At 41.0% G+C, this 23,089-nt stretch overlaps 1 protein-coding gene across 1 annotated transcript; it reads left to right on the top strand.

Moving 5' to 3' along the window:
- Positions 1–11,108: 11,108 nt before the first annotated feature.
- LOC123095565 (probable 2-oxoglutarate-dependent dioxygenase SLC1) lies at positions 11,109–15,639 on the top strand. Its single transcript, XM_044517068.1, has 3 exons — positions 11,109–12,017; positions 13,662–13,986; positions 15,069–15,639. Exons 1-3 carry the CDS (start codon positions 11,224–11,226, stop codon positions 15,315–15,317), a joined length of 1,368 nt encoding a protein of 455 aa, XP_044373003.1. The 5' UTR covers positions 11,109–11,223; the 3' UTR covers positions 15,318–15,639.
- The last annotated feature ends 7,450 nt before the right edge of the window (positions 15,640–23,089 follow it).

Genomic DNA, 23,089 nt, shown 5'->3' with positions numbered 1-23,089 from the left:
AGTTCTTTGCGCTTGGCTCGGTGTTCACCACTAGCTTGCTCCCGAGATCCTCATCGATGAGAGCCCACGTACATCTAGATACTGTGCACTCAAGGAGGGAGTGCTGCCATGAGTCCGGCGCACCACATATTCCGCAGGAACTCGAAGTAGACATGTGTCGATGACCTCGGACATCCTCTGTTGGTAACGAATGCTTCGAGAGTCTCCACAAGAACATACGTACTTTAGCTGGTACCTCTGTCCGCCATAGCATTTTCCACGATCCCTCCTCCATGTGTGTACTCGAGGACCCGGTTGTACCATCCAATCATGCCTCTCGTCTTTGCCTTGTAGACACAAGCATCCGGTACGCCGATCTGACCGAAAACTTGCCACTTTTCTCATGTGCCCAGCCCCAAAAATCTTGCATATTCATTGTGCATAGCGGGATGCTCAAGATAACCTTCACATCAAAGTGCATAAAAGTGGCTTCTAGCTTCTCCTTATTCCATGTGGCCGAGGTCAAATCAATTAGGTCAGAAACGACTTCATGTGGGTTTGCTGCCATGCATCCATAAGGCCATATCAGCTCCTCCCGGGGGAGCCAGTTGTCTTCCCAAATGTTGGTGTTGGCACCATTGCCAATGCGTCTGATCAAGCCTTGTATCAAAGTGTCACGCCCTTCAATGATAGCTCTTCAGATCTGGCTACGGTGGTTCCCCAAAGTGGCTTGAAGAATGGTCGTGTTGGGGTAGTAAATACTTTTGAGAATACGAGCACTCAATGACTCAGGGTCTTGTAACAGGCGCCAGGCCTGTCGTGCCAGCATTGCTAAGTTGAAGACCTCAAAGTCTTTGAACCCCAAACCTCCCATTCCTTTAGGCTGCGTCACAGCCTTCCATGACACCCAATGAGGCTTGCGCTGTCTTTGCTCCCCCACCAAAATTTCCTGATCAACATATTCAAATGCTCACACAGGCCTCTGGGTAACTTGAAGCACGGCATAGAATATACTGGAACTGATTGTGCTACTGATTTCAGCAAGACTTCCTTTCCTGCAGTTGACAGTGTCCTCTCTATCCAACCTTGAATCTTGCTCCACGAACGATCTTTAAGGTATTTAAATGCACCATTTTTTGAACTCCCTATATCTGAAGGCATACCCAAGTATTTCTCGTTTAGATTCTCATTAGGAACATTCAACAAACCTTTAATCTCATTGCGGATACTGTCCGGAACTCCTTTACTGAAGAAGATGGATGACTTAGCGTAGTTAATCCTTTGGCCCGTGGCCTGACAATAAACTTCCAACAATTTGTTCACCTCGTTAGCTCCCACACTGTTTGCCTTGAAGAACAGCAGGCTGGCATCAACGAATAGGAGATGGTTGACTGGCGGCGCCGAAGGGGCCACTTGTATCCCATCCAGATTGGATGACTGTCTTTGTGATTTTAGGAGGCACGACAGGCCCTCTGCTGCTATCAAGAACAAGTATGAAGATATCGGGTCCCCTTGTCGTATCCCTCGTGATGGTGTAAATTGCTCAAGCTTCTTCCCATTAAACATGACTGAAAATTTTACTGAAGTAACCAGGCTCATTACAATATCCACCCAATTATCTGTAAAGCCAAGCTTAAGCATGATTGCTCGAAGATAGGTCCACTCCACCCTATCATATGCTTTCATCATATCAAGCTTCAATGCACAAGATTGATGTTTCTTAGCCCTGTTCCGCTTCATGAAATGCAAACACTCATAGGCGGTTATTATGTTATCAGTGATAAGTCTACCTGGGACAAAAGCTGACTGCTAGAAATTATCTCTGGCAGGATTAACTTCAGTCTACTTGAGATCACCTTGGAACCAATTTTATAAAGAACGTTACACAAACTTATCGGGCAGAACTATGAAAAAAGTGTGGGATTGTTTTGCTTTTGTCTTTTTGTGATGCAGCGCGCCCGTTTGGGCCGGCACATGTCTGGGCGGCCTGTTTTGTTAATTTCTTTTTTATTTTTATTTTCCATTTTCCTTGTTTCTCCTTTAAATAATTGGGGACTTAAAAAATTTCTGTAATTTTAAAAAATAAATTACCTAATAAATAAAAAATGTTTTATTATTCGAAAAATGTTCAGAAATTTCAAAACAAATGTTCGGGAAATCTAAAATTGTTCACGATTTTTAAAAAGTTGGTCTATTAAAAAATGTTAATGAAATTGGACAAAATTTCGCCAATTAAAAAAATGTACATGAACGGAAAAATATCCTAAAAATTCAAAAAATGTTCGTGACTTGCAAAATAGTTTACTCACCAATAAAATGTTCACCGATTTAAAAAAGTAATCATGCATTTAAAAAAATTGTTAAATCAAAAAAATATTCGTGAATTTCAAAAATTGTTCCACCAATTTTCCAAAAAATGTTCTTTGATTCTAGAAATGTTCGCCGATTCAAGAAATTTATTTAAAAAATATTCAAGTTAAATTAAAAATGTTTGAAAACAGTAGAAAATGTTCATGAATACCAAAAATGGTTGAAAATTTGTAAAAGTGCTCACAAATTTGAAAAATGTTCATGATTTCAAATATGTACATTAGTTTAAAAAATGTTCATGATTTCACCAAATTAAGAGTTATAGTGTATCTCGGTGATGCAGCAAACTATGGTCGTGGACATCGGAGATTATGGTTTTTTTCCTCCCGTTGCAACGCACGAGCCTTTTTGCTAGTGTTTGAAAAATCGAATTTAAATGCAACAAATAGTTCTGATTTTTTTGTGTGAATGTTCTCAAGACATGTATATGTTATTCCTGGAAAATTCAAATCTAAAATCAAAATACAAATTGATAAACAAAAAGACAAATATGATGTGAATAGTGTATTTTGCTTTTGTCTTTTTTGTGACACTATTCATGCTGAATTTTTATTTTTGTTTCTATATGTGCATTTCGAATTTGGATTTGAACTTTTTAGGGAATGTAGACATATATCTTGTGAACGTGCACAAATTTGTTTGAATTTTTTGTAAAACATATACTTGTGCTTTCATATTTGCTTTCTTGGGAAGGGCCGTTCTGCGTTTTCTATGATAGCACACTGATTTTTTTTTTCAATCTCAGACACCAACAACCAAAATGCGTCAAATTTCCGTGTGACACAAAACGGCCAGGTCCAGGGCCTCCCAATCGGGCCACAAAGCTTCACGGGCAAAGCTCCAAAGAACTCTCGTTGTTGTGCACGAGAAGATGTGTGTCCCCATCTCCGGAATAGCACAAAGGGGACACATCCCATTCCTAGGTCAAGATGGCAACGAGGATGAAACACGTCGGGTTTTGGTTGCGCGTCCCCATCCCCGTGACAAAAAATTCAAGCCTGTTCCCGTCCCCATCCTAGGTGGTAAACAGGAATTAATCAGGGTAGATTCTAGGTTTTCAGGAAGGGAACTTCATAGTACGTGAAGGACTGCTCTGGGTCATGTATTCTTTTGTATAGGGAAAAATCGTATTTAAGCGTCTCTCGACTTGTAGGACGATCATGTGACAACCGATCGACAGTAATAAGAAGGGCTCGTTGATGTAAAACACGTGTGCTGTATACAAGTACTAAAGGGACATGGCAGTAACGACGTTCTAGAATCAGCACATGAAGCTGCGGAATTTCTATCGTTCGCCTTTGCCGGAGCCGGAGGGCATGGCCAGCTCCTGTTAAACATATAAACAATGTTACTGGGAGTGGGAGCAGTGGCGGAGCTTGATGAAGATTATTGAGGCGGCTAATCATAGTTGAGGGAGAAATGAAGATAAATTATGCATGAATTATGAATGGATATTCAAGTCTAATAATTAGGACCACAGTTAACAGTTTTCCTAGAGTGGGGGGAGGCAATGGCCCCCTTTGGCTCCCTTGAAGCTCCACCACTGACTGGGAGGGAAGATAGAGACAAGGCCATCTCTATCTTGTGCACGGACTGGATGCATGCACATCATGCTGAGTATTCTCTCCGTTTTTAAATATAAGTTTTTTTAACGATTTCAATGCAAATTACATACATAGGTATATAGGCGTATTTTAGAGTGTAGATTCACTCATTTTGCTCTGTATGTAGTTCATATTAAACTCTCTAAAAAATATATATTTAGAAGCGGATGGAGTATCTGGTTAGGCAGCCAGTGCATCGGTTTGGGCAGCCTTCGAGAGCACTACATGTCGAGTGCTAGATGGCAGCCCGACACTATAAATAGCCATTGTTGGAGGCTTGGAGAGCAGTGTCAAGTAAAAAGAGTAATATAGTCCTCAGCTGGTAGGTTCTTCTCTCCACAATAACAAAGCTCGTCAGCAGGGAAGCGTGAAGTGAAGATGGCTGCCAATCAGGGCCACGATGAACGGTTCGTTCCAGCCGCCGCGGTCATCTGCACCATTTCGGTCGATATCTTTGTGCATCTCAGTTGCCACGCGCTACCTCTTGAGCTCACGTTGGTTTTTCCCTTGAAGAGAAAGGGTGACGCAGCAAAGTAGAGTAAGTATTTCCCTCAGTTTTGAGAACCAAGGTATCAATCCAGTAGGAGACAACGCACAAGCCATCGAATACCTGCACAAACAAACATCAACTTGCACCCAACGTGATAAAGGGGTTGTCAATCCCTTCACGGTTATTTGCAAAGTGAGGTCTGATAGAGATGGATAAACGGTAAAGTAATATTTTTGGTGTTTTTGGTTTATGGAACGGAAAGTAAAAGATTGCAAAGAAAGTAAATAGGAAACTAAAATTATAGATCGTAAACTTATATGATGGAAAGTAGACTCGGTGGCCATAGGTTTCACTAGAGGCTTCTCTCAAGATAGAAAATATTACGGCAAGTGAACAAATTACTGCCGAGCAATTGATAGAAAAACGCAAAATTATGACGATATCTAAGGCAATGATCATGAATATAGGCATCATGTCCGTGTGAAGTAGACCGAAACGATTCTGCATCTACTACTATTACTCCACACATGGACCGACTCCTGCCTGCATCTAGAGTATTAAGTCCATGAAGAACAGAGTAACGCATTAAGTAAGATGACATGATGTAGAGGAATTAACTCAAGCAATATGATGAAAACCCCATCTTTTTATCCTTGATGGCAACAATACAATACGTGCCTTGCTGCCCCTGCTGTCACTGGGAAAGGACACCGCAAGATTGAACCCAAAGCTAATCACTTCTCCCATTGCAAGAAAAACCAATCTAGTTGGCCAAACCAAATCGATAGTTCGAAGAGACTTGCAAAGATATCAAATCATGCATATAAGAATTCAGAGAAAATTCAAATAATATTCATAGATAAGCTGATCATAAATCTACAATTCATCGGATCTCGGCAAACACACCGTAAAAGAGTATTACATCGAATAGATCGCCAAGAACATCGAGGAGAACTTTGTATTGAGAATCAAAGAGAGAGAAGAAGCCATCTAGCTACTAGCTATGGACCCGTAGGTCTGTGGTAAACTACTCACGCTTCATCGGAGGGGCAATGGTGTTGATGTGGAAGCCCTCGTGATCGAATACCCCTTCAGCAGGACGCCGGAAAAGGCCCCTAGATGGGATCTCACAGGTACAGAAGGTTGCGGCGGCGGAAAAGTGGTTTCGTGGCTCTCTTGGTAGGTTTTGGGATATTTGAGAATATATAGGCGGAAGAAATAGGTCGGTGGAGTCACGAGGGGCCCACAAAGGTGGGAGCGCCCTATGCCCCTGGGCGCGCCCTCCAACCTTGTGGCCGCCTCGTGGCTTCCCTGACGTGCACTCCAAGCCCTCTGGATGTCTTCTGGTCCAAGAAAAATCATCGCGAAAGTTTCATTCCGTTTGGACTCCGTTTAGTATTCCTTTTCTGCGAAACTCTAAAACAAGGAAAAACAGGAACTGGCGCTAGGCTCTAGGTTAATAGGTTAGTTCCAATAATCATATAAAATTGCATATTAATGCATATAAAACATCGAAAACAGACAATATAATAGCATGGAACAATAAAAAAAATATAGATACGATGGAGACGTATCACCACAATAATGCACATCGGCAAGTACGTCAGGAGGGCGACACAACGTCCATCCAACACATCACACTTGGAAAATATGTGATGATTTGTTCTTTTTTTGGGGGGGGGGGGGGGGGGGGGGGCGTTGAGAATCAGTCCAGCCACAAATTACAATACAAGGAGAGAGCTATTGCAATACAAAATACAGAGGGGGGAGGGGGGGCTTTGCCCCCTTGGAAAATATTAATACGTTATATGCTTAGATATATGCACTGTTCTTTATTGTAGTAACCCTATGTGATATCATCCTACTCTCAATGAAGAGTCACATCCATTTTCTTGAGAGAATGCTATCATGGCTTGCATTATTAATCAAATAACATTTACATCCTCACTTAACAAAAATACAATAAAACTTGACGGGTCCTCTACCTAAACATCTCCTTGAGGACCACGCTCTCTAGCTAAAGTGCGAGCTACACAATTGGTTTGCATATGGTGAGACCAGATTGATGAGGGTGCTAACTATACCGATCATATCAGACGTTTGCCTGGCCTACAAAGAGCTGTGTGAGACCATATTGATGAGGCTGCCGAATTTCTATCATTCCCCTTCGCTGGAGCCGGGGGGCGCAGCCAGCGGCCAATTCCAGTTAAACATATAACCAGTGTTACTGGGAGGGAAGACAAAGACATGGCTATCTCTATCTTCTGCACAGACTAGATGCATGCACACCATACTAAGTACTCTCTTCGTTTCTAGACCTAAGCCTGTGTATGTAGTCCATATTGAAATCTCTCAACAGGTTATATTTAAAAACGGATGGAGTATCTGGAAAGCAAATTCATCGGAATCACAAGGACACACTGGTTGCAGGTATAAGACAGAGGGGCCAAACTTTAGCTACATTTTGTGGTCCATGCATTATATGACGGCTATTATTTAGTTTTGGTGGATATGACGACTCTGCTAGAGTTGTTCATAACTCACAGTTATATAACAACACTTGGCCAAAACACTATACTTAACTAAAAGAAGTATTACAGCCGCACTATAAGGGGTTGTTTGGTTGGATAGGCTATCCCTCAGGTGATTAGATGGTTAGGGATATCCAGTTTGTAGATGGTTGCTAGATGTTTGGTTTAGGGATGACCAGGGACGTGGGCAGCCAAGATTCTGTGAATATCCCTCAAAACGTGGTCGAGCACATCTGCAAAAATATGAAAGAAAGCTGTGTTGGGATTCTGCTATAAGGGAGAAATGTTGTCCTCATAGATACAAGTACAACAAAGAAAAGAATGCTGGAATTCTGTGTGTCATACAAATCAATGAATTCCTTACAAATTTTATGGCCATCTATGAATCCATCCATGAGCAAGCAACGACATAGTGCAAAAACACGTGACACGTCAAGTCTCTCAAAAAAGCCGGGATACGCAAACCCCGCAAACCCTTTCTTCATAATACTCACCAAATTAAATCCCAGTTTGCAAAATGGTGGTATTTTCTATGGCCATGATAATTAATCATCCTAGGGGCAGTACGCACGTGTGTCATTTGGGAATTGAACAACCTTAACGACCCTTTTAGGGAACTTCATACTAGTGTAGAAGAGAGATAAGGCGATTGAGGAAGAACAAACCACTGAAATCTGATTGATGCAATTGTACCGTGCTCAGTCTACATTGTTAATTACACAACGATTTCGATTACCATTTCTCATACGCACGCAAGACCAGACCACCTTGCAGGGATTACATATTTGCTTGCCTGGGAATGACCGTTTTGCGTTCTCTACGAGAGCAAATCTTGATCTGCGGCGCACGGAAACCCCTCTTGTGTTGAACCATGACAAGCTTGGGTTGCGACTCACATGTCGCTCAAGCTTTCCTCTGCTCTTCCTCCATTTTGGCTAACCAACATCCCATGTTTCCTCAGTATAAGGCCTCCTTTGGTTTGGAGAAATTTTGTAGGAATTTCATAGGATAGGGTTTTTATAGGAAAAATTCATTTAGAGCCCTTTGGTTTGTAGGAATGAAATCCTATGCCTATGAAGGAATTCTTCCTATCCTCCACATTTCATAGGAAAATAAACATTAGCCTAGACTCAATGGAAAAAAATCCTATGATGTGAATCAAAGGATATCTCTTTTCCTATTCCTACTTATAGGATTTGAGATGCATGTCATCTCATTTTCTATAACTTTCCTATTCCTATGATTTCCCTACCCTATGAACCAAAGGAGGCCTAATCCTCCTCATTTGCTCGCGAACTGACGTATGTAATGCCACGTCAGCAGTATGTACGCGCGTAGTCGTAGTTTAGGTCCATGGTTTAGTAACTGACTTAATACTATGTATGATTTGATTTATACTCCCGCCGTTCCTAAATATAAGACGTTTTGGTAGTAGATGACATCATGTTGTTTAGCACACAAAATTGCCCACTAGATGACTAGAGATCGTCAAGCACACCGTGTGTACGACACGGTATGTGGTATGTGCGGTAAGCAACGTCATATTTGAAACTGAGCTATGATTCTTTAGGTTGTTAGACAAAAAAAATCCAAAAAAAAAGCACACCGTGTGTCTCATTAAGTCGAGTGATGAACTTAGCAAGAGACGATCTATATTTCGGGTCAACAGCGAGAGGCCTGTGATGTGATGACCTCATCAACCTCAAACCCAGGGTAGTGCGAGTGAGTGCGTGACAGTGTGAATCTACGTCATTAGCTCTACCCGACATTCGAAAACTATGGGTAACAGATGCCTTGCGCACACAAAATAACAATTCAATGGCCATTCAGAGCAATCGACCGAGCGTCACTGAAAATAGTACTAAAACCTTTAGGCATCCTGCTTGCTGGTTAAGCTAGATAGACAGCTAGGGTTTCGGATACCGTTCATTGCATGGGCACGATCAACGGCAGAGCCTTTTAACTAGTCTTAGTTAATATGTTCACCTTAGTCAAAGCGAATTAGTATTATTTTTTTTGCGGGGGAAACCGAATTAGTATAACTAAGTTAATTACCACTAGATAGGGTTTCAGATACCGTTCTATGCATTTGCATACGCTCGATCGGAGCTTTGTTAACTAACTAGTAGTCTTTCAGTTAAGTTAGCTTTTCAGTTTAGTCAAATCTCAGCTAGAAAGGTTCGATGGAGAGAGCCTTTCATGCATGCGTTGGGACACATATACTTATGCATGAACAAAAACAGAAAAGCAAGAAGAAGAATGCGATTAGTTTTGCCGGCCGGCGCCTTTTGCCCTTTAATTCTTTCTTGTCATGCGTGCCAGCTGAATTCAGTTGGCATCTCTATTTCCTTTTCAATATGTGCATGCATATTGGATCAATGCCCTAGCTAGAGCTAGATCATAGCTAAGCATAAGCAGCGTATATCATGTGATCACATATTAGCGGCTATCAATCATTCAGAGCACGTTATAGGTCGCCGATCTCTTCGTCATGTCATGTAGGATTTCATTGACATGCCTACGACTCCGAAAAAGGCCGAGACCAGCATTTAAGTAGAAATTTTTGTGTGAAAATCTAGGTACTATAGTGGCATATACTAGTTTTCCTTTCATACACATTTGTATTTACTTTTTTAAGAGAAGACGTGAACAATTAAGTGATAAACAAATTCCATTTCAAACAAAACGCTGACATTTTGTCCTAAGAAATGATCTGCATTCTCCAATATGCATCTTTGGATTTTTCATATATATATATAGTTGCGTGCCAGCAAGAAGATTAATTATGAGATTCCGCATCATGAGAATACTTATTTCCAGGGCGAATGTAATGGTGCAATTCTCACTTTGCCGATGCACATGCCACTACATTTGTAACTATTGATTAGTAATATTTTTTAAAAAACAATGATAATTACCGCACATTTTGGAGGACGCCATCTATCTTATCTATTTGCGATTGGAGATGAAAAAAATATTAACCGGAGAATCACTTATTGCTTGGAAATGTCGACACAAAAGTGCGGCACATATATAAATATACCTCCCTAGGAAGATATACATAACAAAGTGATGGAACAAACAAAAGCAGCTAGCTAGCTGTAAAAAAAGAAAAAAAATGCCAAGAAAGATCTTGCATGGATCCTGTCGATGGAACACTCAAAGTGATCGGGGCGTACGTGTGTGGCGCTGCGCGGGCACACGCAGCAGCCAGAATCTGGAAAATAATCTGACGGTCGACCGGGACCAATCTCCTTTCCTTTCCTTTGCTAGGGCCTCAATCATTGCCGCATCTGATGCATTTTTTCCCGCGCATGCAGCGGCAGATGCATTGCATGCATGTATAGAGCTATTGATATATGCTACCTTTGGAAAACACAAGTCACAGATTGACACAACTCATGCTAGGCTCTACGTCTACTCAACTCAGCTCAGCTCAACTCAACTCAACTCAAGATATATTTGTGGTGGAGGTGAGATCATGGGTGGGTACATATCGCACCATCACTATCTATATATCATGCTAGCTACACTAGTCTCAGTGGTCGTTTCCTATTCGTCGTATATGTAAGCTTGACATGTCACTTTGATATATTCATCACTCTGTATATAACACCTCTTGGCTCACTCGGGTGTATATGCACACGATGTAGGAAAAAAGATTGTAAATACAAAAAAGTCAACAAAAGTTCAAACCTTTTGGGAACACACTTGATCTTATTTTGTACCCATGTAAAAACGTTTTGACCAAACAAAAACACCCGTTGACTTCTGTGCTGAATTTAAAAATAGAACTTCCAAAGACTAAAACCGTAAATAGTGACTTGTAGATTGTGTTGTTGTTTTCTCGTCCACAATACCCTGACATGCATTTCTCCTATATTGTGTTATTGTAATGTATTTGTGCTTAATTAATCGATGATGCAAATCTTTTGCCTCTCCTTTGGGAAAAAGATAGTAGACATATGGAACTCTTGAAGAGTTTTTTCAAAAACTGTGGGCGTGATTTTGAAAACAAGCGGCAGACGAAGCGGTCAGAGATGAGAGATGGTGGTTTTCTACAGGAAGGAAAATAGACCTTTTATTTGCAAGAAAGTGATTGGATGAGCCTCCATGTGTTTTCAGGTCAGGTCAGGTCAGGTAGTAGCAGTGTAGTGTAGGTAGGAGCTAGGAGGTGCACGTGGCAGCTCCTTGGGCGTCTCGTCCTCCGACGTGGACGGACAGATCAGCTACACGTGTCGCCCCTCCGATGTGGGGGGGTCAACGCAGGCAGCAATGGAAAGCAGAGCACCTCCTCCTCCTCCTCTGCTGCTGCTGCTTCTTCTTCCTCCGGCCTATAAATAGATACCCTCCTCTGCTCTCCCTCCAACTCATCCGCAGGCTCTACTCTTCCCCAAAGATCCGACCCACAGACCACGAGACCTACCTCTCGCTTCGATCAATGGCGATCCTCCCCGCTGCCACCGAGAGCAGCAGCAGCCATGCTGGCCATTCACAGCAGCAGCAACTCGAGCCAACCACCTGCAACGCACCGGCGTCTTCCTCCTCGTCGGAGTCCAAGCAGGCACCGCAAGAGGAGGAGCCGAACAAGGGCGTGCGGCACCTGTGCGAGCGCGGCGTGACGTCCCTCCCGCCGCGCTACGTGCTGCCGCCCTCCGACCGCCCGGCCCCGGCTGCACCGCGCGGCATCCCGGTCATCGACATGGCCCGCCTCCGCTCCACGGTCCCCTCCGAGCGCGCCGCGGAGCTGGCGCGGCTCGACGCGGCGTGCCGCGACCTGGGCTTCTTCCAGGCGGTGAACCACGGCGCCGGCGACAAGGCAAAGGCCATGCTGGACGTGGCGGCGCGCTTCTTCGCGCTGCCGTTCGAGGAGCGGGCGCGGCACATGTCCCCCGACATCCGGGCGCCGGTGCGGTACGGCACCAGCTTCAACCAGCTCAACGACGGCGTGCTCTGCTGGCGCGACTTCCTCAAGCTGCTCTGCAACCCGGCCAGGCTCGACGACGTCCTGCCCTCATGGCCCCACAACCCGTCCGACCTCAGGTACGTAGTACAGTCCAAAACTATGCATGATGATGTGATGTGATGTGTATCAACATATGATTTGATTTGTCGCTCTATGTATGTATGGTGTCCTGGAGTCTATATTTAGCAATTTGGTATTCCCTCTCACTAAGCTAGCTGATAATGATAATATTACTATCTACGGTAGCTGGTAATAGGGTCGCGCTCATGGACTCCTCTATTTTAACATCAATCACTGCATCATATTTTTATATCCTATATACATTTTTATCTTACGTTACAAGTCAAACGAGAACGTAAGAAAACATTAGCTGTAAAAAATATTTTATGTTACGTGAAGACAATACTTCCTCTGTCCCATAATATAAGACATTATTACATCTAATATACACGCCTTAAATTATGGGATGGAGGGAATGGTATACAATATACATAAAAATGCATTTTTTGTGATCTTATGAATTACTTGTATTTTAATTTGTTCGTGCCAAATTTCTCATATATAGTGAATCAATATGAAGATAACTATTTGTATATTAAAAGTAATTAATTAATGAAACGATCGTAAAAATATCTCAGGTTAAAAGTAGCTTGTTCTGACTCCTGGTGATGAATAGCATTACTAGCTGGTAATATTATTCTGCTGTCATTCTCGAATCTCCTTTTATTCTGCTGGTATAGCTAATTTGTGTGGTTGTGGAACTCACTTGCTTTAGTTATTATATTTTGTGGTAGTAATTAATTGTGTGGTTGTGGAAGTCACTTGCTTTGGTATAGTAGTAATAGTATTCTTCTTGTATAGTAGGAGTATTATTTTTGAAGTGTGGGTAGGTGGTGCCACTAGTACAAAACAGGGCTTTCGTCACAGGGCAATATTCACATTAGTCCCGGTTCAGTCACGAACCGGGACTAATGTGAGCATTGGTCCCGGTTCATGCGGCTAAGGCATTAGTCCCGGTTCACCTGGGCCCTTTAGTCCCGGTTGGTGCCACGAACCGGGACTAAAGGATGCGATGCCCATTAGTACCGGTTGGTGCATGCACATAGGAGGGGATTCTCTTGATAACAACAAAAGCTAACAAGGCAGTAAACTAGAGCAGTGGAAGCATCACACTGCTTTTATTCCTCTTTTAGGAATTAAAAAACAAGCCACTCTCAATCTTGAGCAATCTCACCATGGCAGTGAAAGATAGAGGTGAAGTGGACTCCCACACACACATATACATGTGCTGTCTGCTGATGCAACCAAATCCAAATCCAAACACAGAGGGTATCTAGTCTAGCAGCAAATAATTGAGAGAGAAACAAGAGAGAGAGAGAGAGAGAGAGAGAGAGAGAGAGAGAGAGAGCAGCCTTTTACATCGTAGGTGTCAGTCTCAGTCAGCAGGAGCCACGCCACAAAACAAACTACTTTCCGGCAGGAGACGAGCCACGCCACAACACAAAACAAACTACTTTCCGGCTGGACGGCCGGCGGCGGCATAGGAATGGGATAGATAGATAGATAAAAACGAATCAAATCCCCAGGAAGATCCACCACTACATATATTCACTTTGTCGCCTGCCAGTCCAATCATGGATGGATGGCACTGTTATTTTCTCTTCATTCACTTTCTACCGGCACCCTCAGCGCTGACGTGTGGGACCCCTCTGTTGTTGCAGGGAGGTGATGTCGGCGTACGCCCGCGCCAACCAGGGTTTGTTCCGGGAGCTGATTGAGGCGGCGCTTGAGGCAATGGGGATCACCGGCGAGGGCGTGCTGGAGGAGCTCGACGGCGGGACTCAGATGATGATGGTCAACTGCTTCCCGGTGTGCCCGGAGCCGGACCTGACGCTGGGGATGCCGCCGCACTCCGACTACGGCTTCCTCACCCTCCTCCTCCAGGACCAGGTCAATGGCCTCGAGGTCTGTCAGGGCGACGACGACTGGCTCCTCGTCGACCCCCTCCCCGGAGCCCTCATCGTCAACGTCGGCGATCACCTCGAGGTTTGTACATATACACATCTCTCGAGGCATACACATCTTCCCACCATCATGGAGATCTCGATGCAACTGTAAAAAAAATAGTTTAGCCCCGACTTCTGCATATTTGGAATGCACATAACTAGTAGCTCTAGCAAAATAGAGTAGAACTGCCGAAATGGCGTCTGTTTTCGCCGATTATAAATAAAGATACTTAGTTGGGCAATCAAATCAAGGGAAATCAGACCGGCCTATGTTTGTGCTAATTAACAAATGTGTAGCCTAGATTGCTTGCTAGATAGCCCGACGATTCATGATGGCAGACAAATATATGGTAGGAGTATGGAAGAAACTAGCTCGAAAAGTCAATCAGGTGGCCGACGCGTCTAGTTGACAAAAGTTTCAGTTCCAAGAAGCAATGCATAGACTATAGTCTTTGATCACACTCTAGTAGTTCAACTCACATGGAAAGATAAGATAATTTAAGATAAGCAATATATGTATAGCAAGTCTTTTGACTTTTGCTCCATCATATCACTCCATAAATGTGTGCACTCCACAATATACATATGCATATATGCTCAACTTTTGCTTTCTGTAAGCAAACCAGCATGACGATGCTTCTTCTTTTGTGCATTAAGCAAAGGGTGCATCTCCTCGTAATTAAGTTATTAATTAAGATGAAATATTTTTACACGATCTAGCCTAGCCTATACACCAGAGAATGCATTCTTATTCGAAACAATGAATCCAACATATTTTTATATTTGCACCATGTCACTCACATCTTACGGCTCACACCACTCGTCGCTCGACAGGCATATACTAGCTTGTATGATTCTTCATAAAAAAAAATAAAAGAATGAAAGAATTGGTATGTCATGTGCTCTTAAATCCTATGGAATCAAAAAACTACATGAATTACTAGCAGTCAGTGTGTGATACTACAGAAAAACAATGAGAGTGAATCAAGAGGATTCAAATCCTCTAAAGTTTTCCCAGAAACAAAAAAAAAATCCTCTAAAGTTTATAGAAGTACCTTTGAAGTAAACAAGCCCTGAACTTCCTTACCTGACTGTATTTTTCATAAATATATGGGTGTGCAGATATTCAGCAATGGGCGGTACAAGAGCGTGTTGCATCGGGTGCGAGTGAACTCAACGCAATTGCGGATCTCGGTGGCATCGTTGCACAGCCTTCCACCAGAGCGGGTAATCCGTCCTGCGCCAGAGCTTCTCGCTGATGGTACCCAACGGCGGTATATGGACACCGACCTGACCACCTTCCTCGACTACCTCGCCTCCGCCGAGGGGAAACATAAGACCTTCCTCCAGTCTAGGAGGATCCCTACGTAATCATCCTCATCGACTGAGCTAACTAATTGATATCGTTTAAATCGACCGTCGAGGAGGGTTATGAAGGATTGTGATTGCCGAGGTGCCCTTAATGAATTAGGTTGGTTCATTCTTGACTTTTAGCTACTTAATTATTATTAAGAGCGTCCATCGATTGATGAACGTTGTTATATATGTATGTATGGTACTCCCTACGCAGTTAGCTAGTGTTGTGACACATTCAAGATGTATGTATTGATTTTGGTATCTATGTATCTTTTTTGTTCGAAAGAGGTCGTATCTATGTTTGTGCGAATATAATGAGTCCATTCCACTTTGATCATGAGTTTGTTGCGGCAAATTAACTATCATGGTTGAACGACACAATTGGTTTTCTAAGGTCCATGCTCTTGCGCCAGGACTGAAGAGGTTTAAAGTAGCACCCATGAATATATGAATTCAGTGGTCTAAAATGTCAGCATCACTTTAATACGTCTTGACATGTGTGGCAGATTCAATCTTGTGCAGTTTCTTGCCTTGAGGAATTGAGAAATTAATGTCGACATGTGAAATGTTTAGATAGAGATAACTCTTCTAACGACATCGGTGTATATATCATTGGTTCTCTGCCCTCGAAAGCCATTGTGTCTTCTGTTTTCTCACACGTGTTTCAGGATTAATAATACAATAATATATAGTCCTATACAAAAAAGATAACTTCTACCATTGGAGCATTTCCTATTGATTGGCAACTTATGATAAGAGGCTTGGTAGTTTTTGTTTTTGAACGAAGTGGGTATTTCACAGTTAGACTTGGTGGCAGTCCTCTTCTCCATCTATACTTACACCATTACACGAATCAAAATTTTAGATTGAACATTGTATAAAGGCTGCGTCAATTAATTCGGATGGGGGGGGGGGGCTACTTATTTATCATCAACTGGAGAAATAGCAAAACCCTTGTTTTTAGCCTTTTTTGGAAATCTTTTTTTAACTCTAGGACGTTGGAAGTAGTTTTTCTAGGTAAAATCGCAAAGCTTTATTCAAATCGTCACAATGTTAACAGGGACAAAAAAATATCACTTGGTTAACCTAACCATGCATGGCAGCCAACCGCTACAGATAAAGCATGCTTTGCGAGCTTGTAAGCTTTGAAATTCAAACTTCTAAACTCATGCGCTATGCTAGATGTGAAAAAAAAATACTTTGATCGTTCTCTGATCTCTTTAATGATGGACCCATAGCTTGTTGCCAGTCTTGCTTGATAACATCTATGACCACTTTATAGTCAGAAGCAACATAAATCTTCTATTCATAGTGATCATCTGCAAGTGCCAGTGATTTCCTAATTTCCAGGGTCATTCATTCCCTTGAACTTGATCGCGAAAAACTACTCGTATTGCACCAAACACACCATTCCTTGCTACAGCTATGTCCACATTAATTTTCACTCGATCTTTAGGTGGAGATAGCTAGCAAGCATGTTGTACATGTTGGCTGTTGTTTAGTGCACTTGAGGGATTAGATAGTATCTGAAGGTTCGCTATGAAGGATGCTATAAAGCAATGCGTAGCATCGGGCTCTGGTGCATTGCTCTCCTCATGGCGCTCCAATTCGCCCAAAGTGTCCCCATCATCTGGGTAAATTCGTCGTGTGATAGCGAGTCATGCATTGCAAAAATCCAAATCTTAGCATTCATATCTTAATTAGCACACATGTGCTCAACCATCTCCTCTGAAGAGAGAGCCCATACACTTCTTGCCATTGAACAATTTAAGAGTGCATGCCGCCATGTGTCCTCAGATCCACACAACGTGCACACACATGTTGTCGGCATGTGGCACTGATGAAGGAGTGTGGCCATTGGCAGAGAATGTTGCGAGAGTCTCTAGAGGAAAACCTTCAACTTCAATGTCACCTTAATTTTCCAGTAAGACATCCATCCATTACAATCAGGTGTAGTATCATATTGTCTTTCGATCTCATCCAACCAACTTTGTGTACTGATGTTCGTTCTCACCACCATTTTGTACGGCGAACTCACAGTGAAGAAGCCCTTGCGGTCCTCAATCCAAGCCCAAAAGTCCTCTTATCTTCTAGTACATAAGGATTTTTTTATATCGCCTCAACATCAATAGGTAAAAATATCGAGCACACCAGATCTTCACTCCACACAACAGAAGTAGCATCAATGAGCTCCAAGACTAGCAATGGTGGTTGCGTGTGTGGGATCCATGAAGTAATGGGTTTCATCATACCCTGTCGGGGATCGTGTTGGTCATCCAAATATTTGTAGATTCTCCAGTGTAGATTCTCTTGTTGATCCCTTGGGCCATGACATCTCTGCCATCCAATATTGTCCGCCATATTTGGGAAGGGTGAGGGCACAGATCGTCCTCCAACAAAGAATTCTCCAGAAAATAAGCAGCCTTGAGGATCTTAGCACTAAGGGATCATGCATGACTTGCCAAGCTTGCCTGGCACGAAGCATCATGTTGAAGATCTCCAGGTCATGAAATCCAAGACCCACATATGCTTAGGCTTGAGAGTCCAGGCTTAAGGTTGGGAAGTAATAAGTGCATCCGGCGTGCGAGTTCGGTCAAGAATTGAGAAGACTAGCACATAAACCAGCCCACTATACATCCTTGATCCTCAAAAAAGGACCGACGAATCGGTGGATACTCTTCCCCGGCACAACCAGCCAATAAGTGGAAGAAAACTCTGCATGCGCAGTGAGGTGGGCTGGCCCAGGTTGTTGCGAGCGGTGTGTTTTGTTCCTTGATTACATTTCCTTCATTCTCACGTTCGTTGTTTGTTTTCTTTTTACTTTTTTCTTTCTGGTTCTTTCTGGCCATTTTCTGTCTTTTATTTGTTTGATTTTCTCGTTTTTCTCCTTTTCTCGTTACTTTTTTCTTCCTTAATACATGGTGAACAATATTTTTAGTACATGGTAATCAAATCTTTAATATATGATGAACCCTTTCTGAATACACACCGAACATTTTCTAACATATGTTGACATTCTTTTAGTACACACTAACGTTTTCATAATACATGGTAAAATTTTTAAATATACATATCTTTATTATACATTGAATATATTTTTATGAACACTCAATATTTTCCTAATACCTGATAGTTTATTAAAATATACGGTGCACATGTTTTTAATATACACTGTAGTTTTTTAAAACTCATACTGAACAATTTTTTGAAATACATTTTTTAATGATTAATAAGGTTTTAAATATTGTACTGCATAAGAAAACAACCTTTTTTGTGGAGAGAAACAAATAGGAAAAAAACATTCACGCCAGAGTGCGCCTGCCGTTTGCATTTATTTCAGGTGTAGCCTTTGCTGTTTGACGACCATCGACTATGCCTAGCTTTGAGCGCTCATCTGAAGCGCCTACGCCAATGGACCGGCTCAAAGGGTGGGGCCTTAAGCGCTCGTTTTCTATCATTTTATTTGTAAATTTTTGTTTATATTAGGAAAATTACATATATGTATATATACATATACTATTGAGATTAATTTTTGACAATATAAATCATGTATTTGAATTTTTCTAAGTATGTACCAAAATATTTCTAATATATACGAATAATCTGCAACATGTATGAAAAAAGCAGACATGAAAACATAAATGTAAAAAATAGATAATTGGTCATTTGATAAAATGTTTAACATGTATCAAAAAATGTTCCTAATGTATACAAAAATGTATAAGGTGAATTTAAAAAATTATAATGTGTACAAAAAAAAGTAGACATCAAAACATGAACTAAATTTTTTATTTGATGTATTTATAAAGTGTTAAACATCTCTAAAAAAATATTCTAATGTCCACGAAACACGTACAATGTGTACGGAAAAAGTAGACATCAAAACATAAATATAAAAAAGTTAATCATGTATTTAGAAAATTTTAAACATGTATACAACAATGTCCTGATGTATAAAAAATATAGAAGATGTAGGTCCAAATGAGACATAAAAAACATTTTGATAAAATGTTAATTATGTGTATAAAAATGATTCTGGTGTAAACAAAGAATGTACAATATGTGGCTAAACTAAAATAATCATCAAAGCATAAATTTGGGAAAATATTAAGCACATGTTTGAAAAATATTAAACATGTATTAAAAAACGTACATGATGTATGCGAAAAATGTTAACTTGTGTTGAAAACTGCCGAAGAAGACTAAGCAAGGAACAAAAGAAAAATAAAACAAAAAATCAGAGAAATCCAACAAGATACAAAAAATCAAAGTACAACGACTAAAAATGAACTAAGCGATGAAGAAATTGAAAAGACCAAAGAAAAAAAGAGGAAGAAAAATCCGAAACTAGCAGCGTTAGAACGAAAACACAACTCTATGGATCTGAATGTAATTTTTATTATTTCTGATGTTCGTTGTACTGCCATGATTGAAAATGAATAGATCGAAAGTTTTCTCGGAAAAAAAAAGAACACACGACTCATAAAACACGTCACTATGCCGACCTATTCATGTGGCACTACGGGGAAATGAAGGAAGGAGGACTACCATTACGCAAGAAGGAGAGCACCTAATCAAGGCGTATCCTTTGGAGGTCTCCCGCAAAGGTCTTTTTTTTTGCCTAAGAGCGCACCAACTGGTACGCCTAGCAACCGACACGTGTGGAGGTCTTGGCGCATCCTCGTGATTTTCTTTTTTATTTATGTACGTGTTTTTTGGTTTTATTTTGTTTCTTGGGTTTTTCCTTGGATTTGGTGAAAAAAAAATTAAGAAGCTTCGTTTTTTTGGAAGAATCACAACATATGCTTCTGGGAGAAGTGCAATTTTGCTTTCCAAAAAGGAAAAGCATAATCGTGAGAAACATAGCCTTGCTTCCATGAAAAGCACAATTGTGTTTTCCAAAGAGGGAAAAACCGTTAAAAAAAGAAATCTTTGAATAAAAGGGAAACTTTAGGTTACAATAAGTGACGCACATACAGTGAAGCAACAGAAAAATTGGAAAGTGACATTTACAGGGGTAATCCTTAACTAGTGATTTTGCGCTATAAGCGAGATATAGCTCCACCAAAAGTCTCGTGGGCGTCTAGGTAGCCTCGCCTTCTTAGGCGATAGGCCAGTGGGCCATGCCTGTAGTGTGTGTTTGTTACTACTGTCCTCGGCTGATTTCTATTTGTTAATTTGTATTGTTCATTTTTCTTTTTTTGTTTCTTTTCTTTATAGTATGTTGAGATGTTTGCAATATATGTATATAAAACGTTAGGTTACTCCAATATTTGAAAAAGTGTTCATTGCATGTTCAAGAAATATTCATGTAGTGTAAAAAAAAATATTGCAACTACATGAATGTTCACAAAGTTGCAGGAATTTTTTTTACACTACATGAATATTTCTTGAACATGGAATCAACAATTTGTTAAAATGTTAATATCGTTAATAAAACATTGTCCATGACATTTTAAAAATGATTTATGTGTTTCAATTTTTTTCATCGCTTTAAAAAAGAGTTTGTCATATTTTTGAAAGCCATTTATACAATATAAATATTGTTCACGTTGTTCAAACATAATAATTTCATGGTACTAAAATTATGTTCAATCTGTATTAGAAAAAAAAGTATTCCTATAAAGTTCAAAATATGTATTTGAATAAATGTACATTGACTATTTGAAAAATGTTCTACGTGTATATATAAAATGTTCCATGTGTAAACTAATTATACAGTGTGCAATTAGGAAAGTACATGTCTTGGAAAGAAAGAAAAAATATGAAGATAATCGGTGGAGAAACATATAGGAATGGAAAAGAACAAAAAATCGTGTAGACGTTTCAAGAACCGGTCATGGAACCTTCCTACACTGCCTACCAGAGACGTATACTGGGCCAACACATCTCGTGATCGTCTACTTTGAGACGGTGTGCTGTCTTGCAGTAGGCGAGATATAGTATTCGTGCGAAAGGACAATGTTCCTATTTGACGCATTCAGCGTCAATAATCGCCCAATCGCACAGGAAACTAGGATTTGGGCCGGCACATTAATTGCTCCGTGTTACTCTTGTTTAGGAACATTCTGGAAAGTTTCATGTTGGTGTTTCGTTCTCTGTTCTTTTTCTCCACTGGTTTTCATTGCTTTTCTTAGTTTCATTTTTTGTTTGGAATTTTTGAAAAATGTTCAAAAATTGCTCACATATGTTTTAAAAGTGTTCAGATTTTTTTTTAAAAATGCTTGGAATGTCAAAAATACCCGTGTCTCAAAAATTGTACTAATTCAAATTTTGTTTGTGTTTTTAAAAAAGGTTCATAAATTGCCAGAAAAATCGCGTTTTCAAAAAATGTTGGTACATCGCTCGGTTGCTACATCAGCCTGTTTGCTATTGTACGTGGGTTAGCTATAGCTGCGGTTGTTACATTTTTTTTGAGAGGTCACCACTTTATCCAAATGTCGATAATGTATATTAGCTAGCCTCCCAACTGCTAGGGGCGATTTCACCTTCCCAAGATCATGCGCTTTAAAATTATCTTCTCCCCCTTCGTGCACAATATCAGTAACCCAGAAGACCCCTGTCTCTCCTTGATATCCCTGATAATCATGCTCGAGGGACAAAGACAATTCTTGTTCAGGTGGCTGACTCTTGCCATACAATATGTAGACACTTTAATCCTTTGGAGGTATAAATCAGAAGCCAAAGAGAAGGCCTCACAGCAAAGCATGAGCTTCAAGAATCTCAGGATCAACAAGGCCATCAAAAGTACCAAAAGCTCCCATGTATCTTCTTTGATCATCACTACAGATCGCATCACTTTCCCTTGTGTCACGATGGCGGGAGATAGAAGACCATGAAAAGTAGTAACAAAAGCTCCGGTTGTTACAATGCTCGGTTCTCCCGCTCGCGACAATATGTGCAATGGGTCGACCCGCCCATGATGCCTAGAGCTCCGCTAGAAGGATTAACCAATTCAAAAGGACCCGCCATATCTTATTCCATCCATCAGACCAAGACCGAAGTTGCCACCTTCGTCCCTTAAATCCATAACAGAAACTAAGTAAACTGCAAGTTCATATGCAAAAGGTGGCCATTTTCTTGACACCCATCTTTAGATGCCAACCTCATACACCCCCTCAAATTACCCATATCCAAAAAAATATGCAAAACCTGTTGTGCTATTCATGCTAAAAAAAGTAGCGGATCATGATGGACACATGGCAAAAATTGTAAAAACTTGCCACCAAACAAAATGACCTAGTAAAAAGAGTACAAACACATTGCTCAAAGAATGACCATGCGGAACCTGCTTGCCAACTCAAGCTGCCTCATTGGCTTCCCTAAGAGGCTACAAGCATAACTCAACACCAAGTGAGCAAAAGCTTCTCACAATTCTAAATATATACAAGCATAACTCAACACCAAGCGAGCAAAGCTATGAGCATAACTCATGAGCAGTTACCAAACAGGTTTTTTAGCTTCTCAGCTTCTACCAGCTCCAGCTTGTTTCTCAGCTTCTACCAGCCCCAGCCGCAGCCCAAACAAACAGGGCCTAAAGCCAGCAGGGAGTGAGCTAGGGCCATGGCCCCCATCCTGGAAAAAATTTAATTTCAAATCATCCCTATATACTAATTTGTTAACTTGTGGAGTTTCCCCTAAAAAGAACTTGTGGAGTTAATCTCTAAATTTGTATGTCTAACCCCTTCAATGCTCTACATGTTCAATTGGCCTCTTTTATCAACTTCCTGCTTCATCGCTTTTTTGCGAGAAACTTCCGGTCTATTCATCATGGCATGACAATACCA

Source organism: Triticum aestivum, chromosome 4D (assembly GCF_018294505.1).
Source record: "Triticum aestivum cultivar Chinese Spring chromosome 4D, IWGSC CS RefSeq v2.1, whole genome shotgun sequence".
In the NCBI taxonomy this organism is placed as follows: Eukaryota; Viridiplantae; Streptophyta; class Magnoliopsida; order Poales; family Poaceae; genus Triticum; species Triticum aestivum.
The sequence above is the reverse complement of the archived record's forward strand: the minus strand, read 5'-3'. Positions and strand labels throughout refer to the sequence as shown.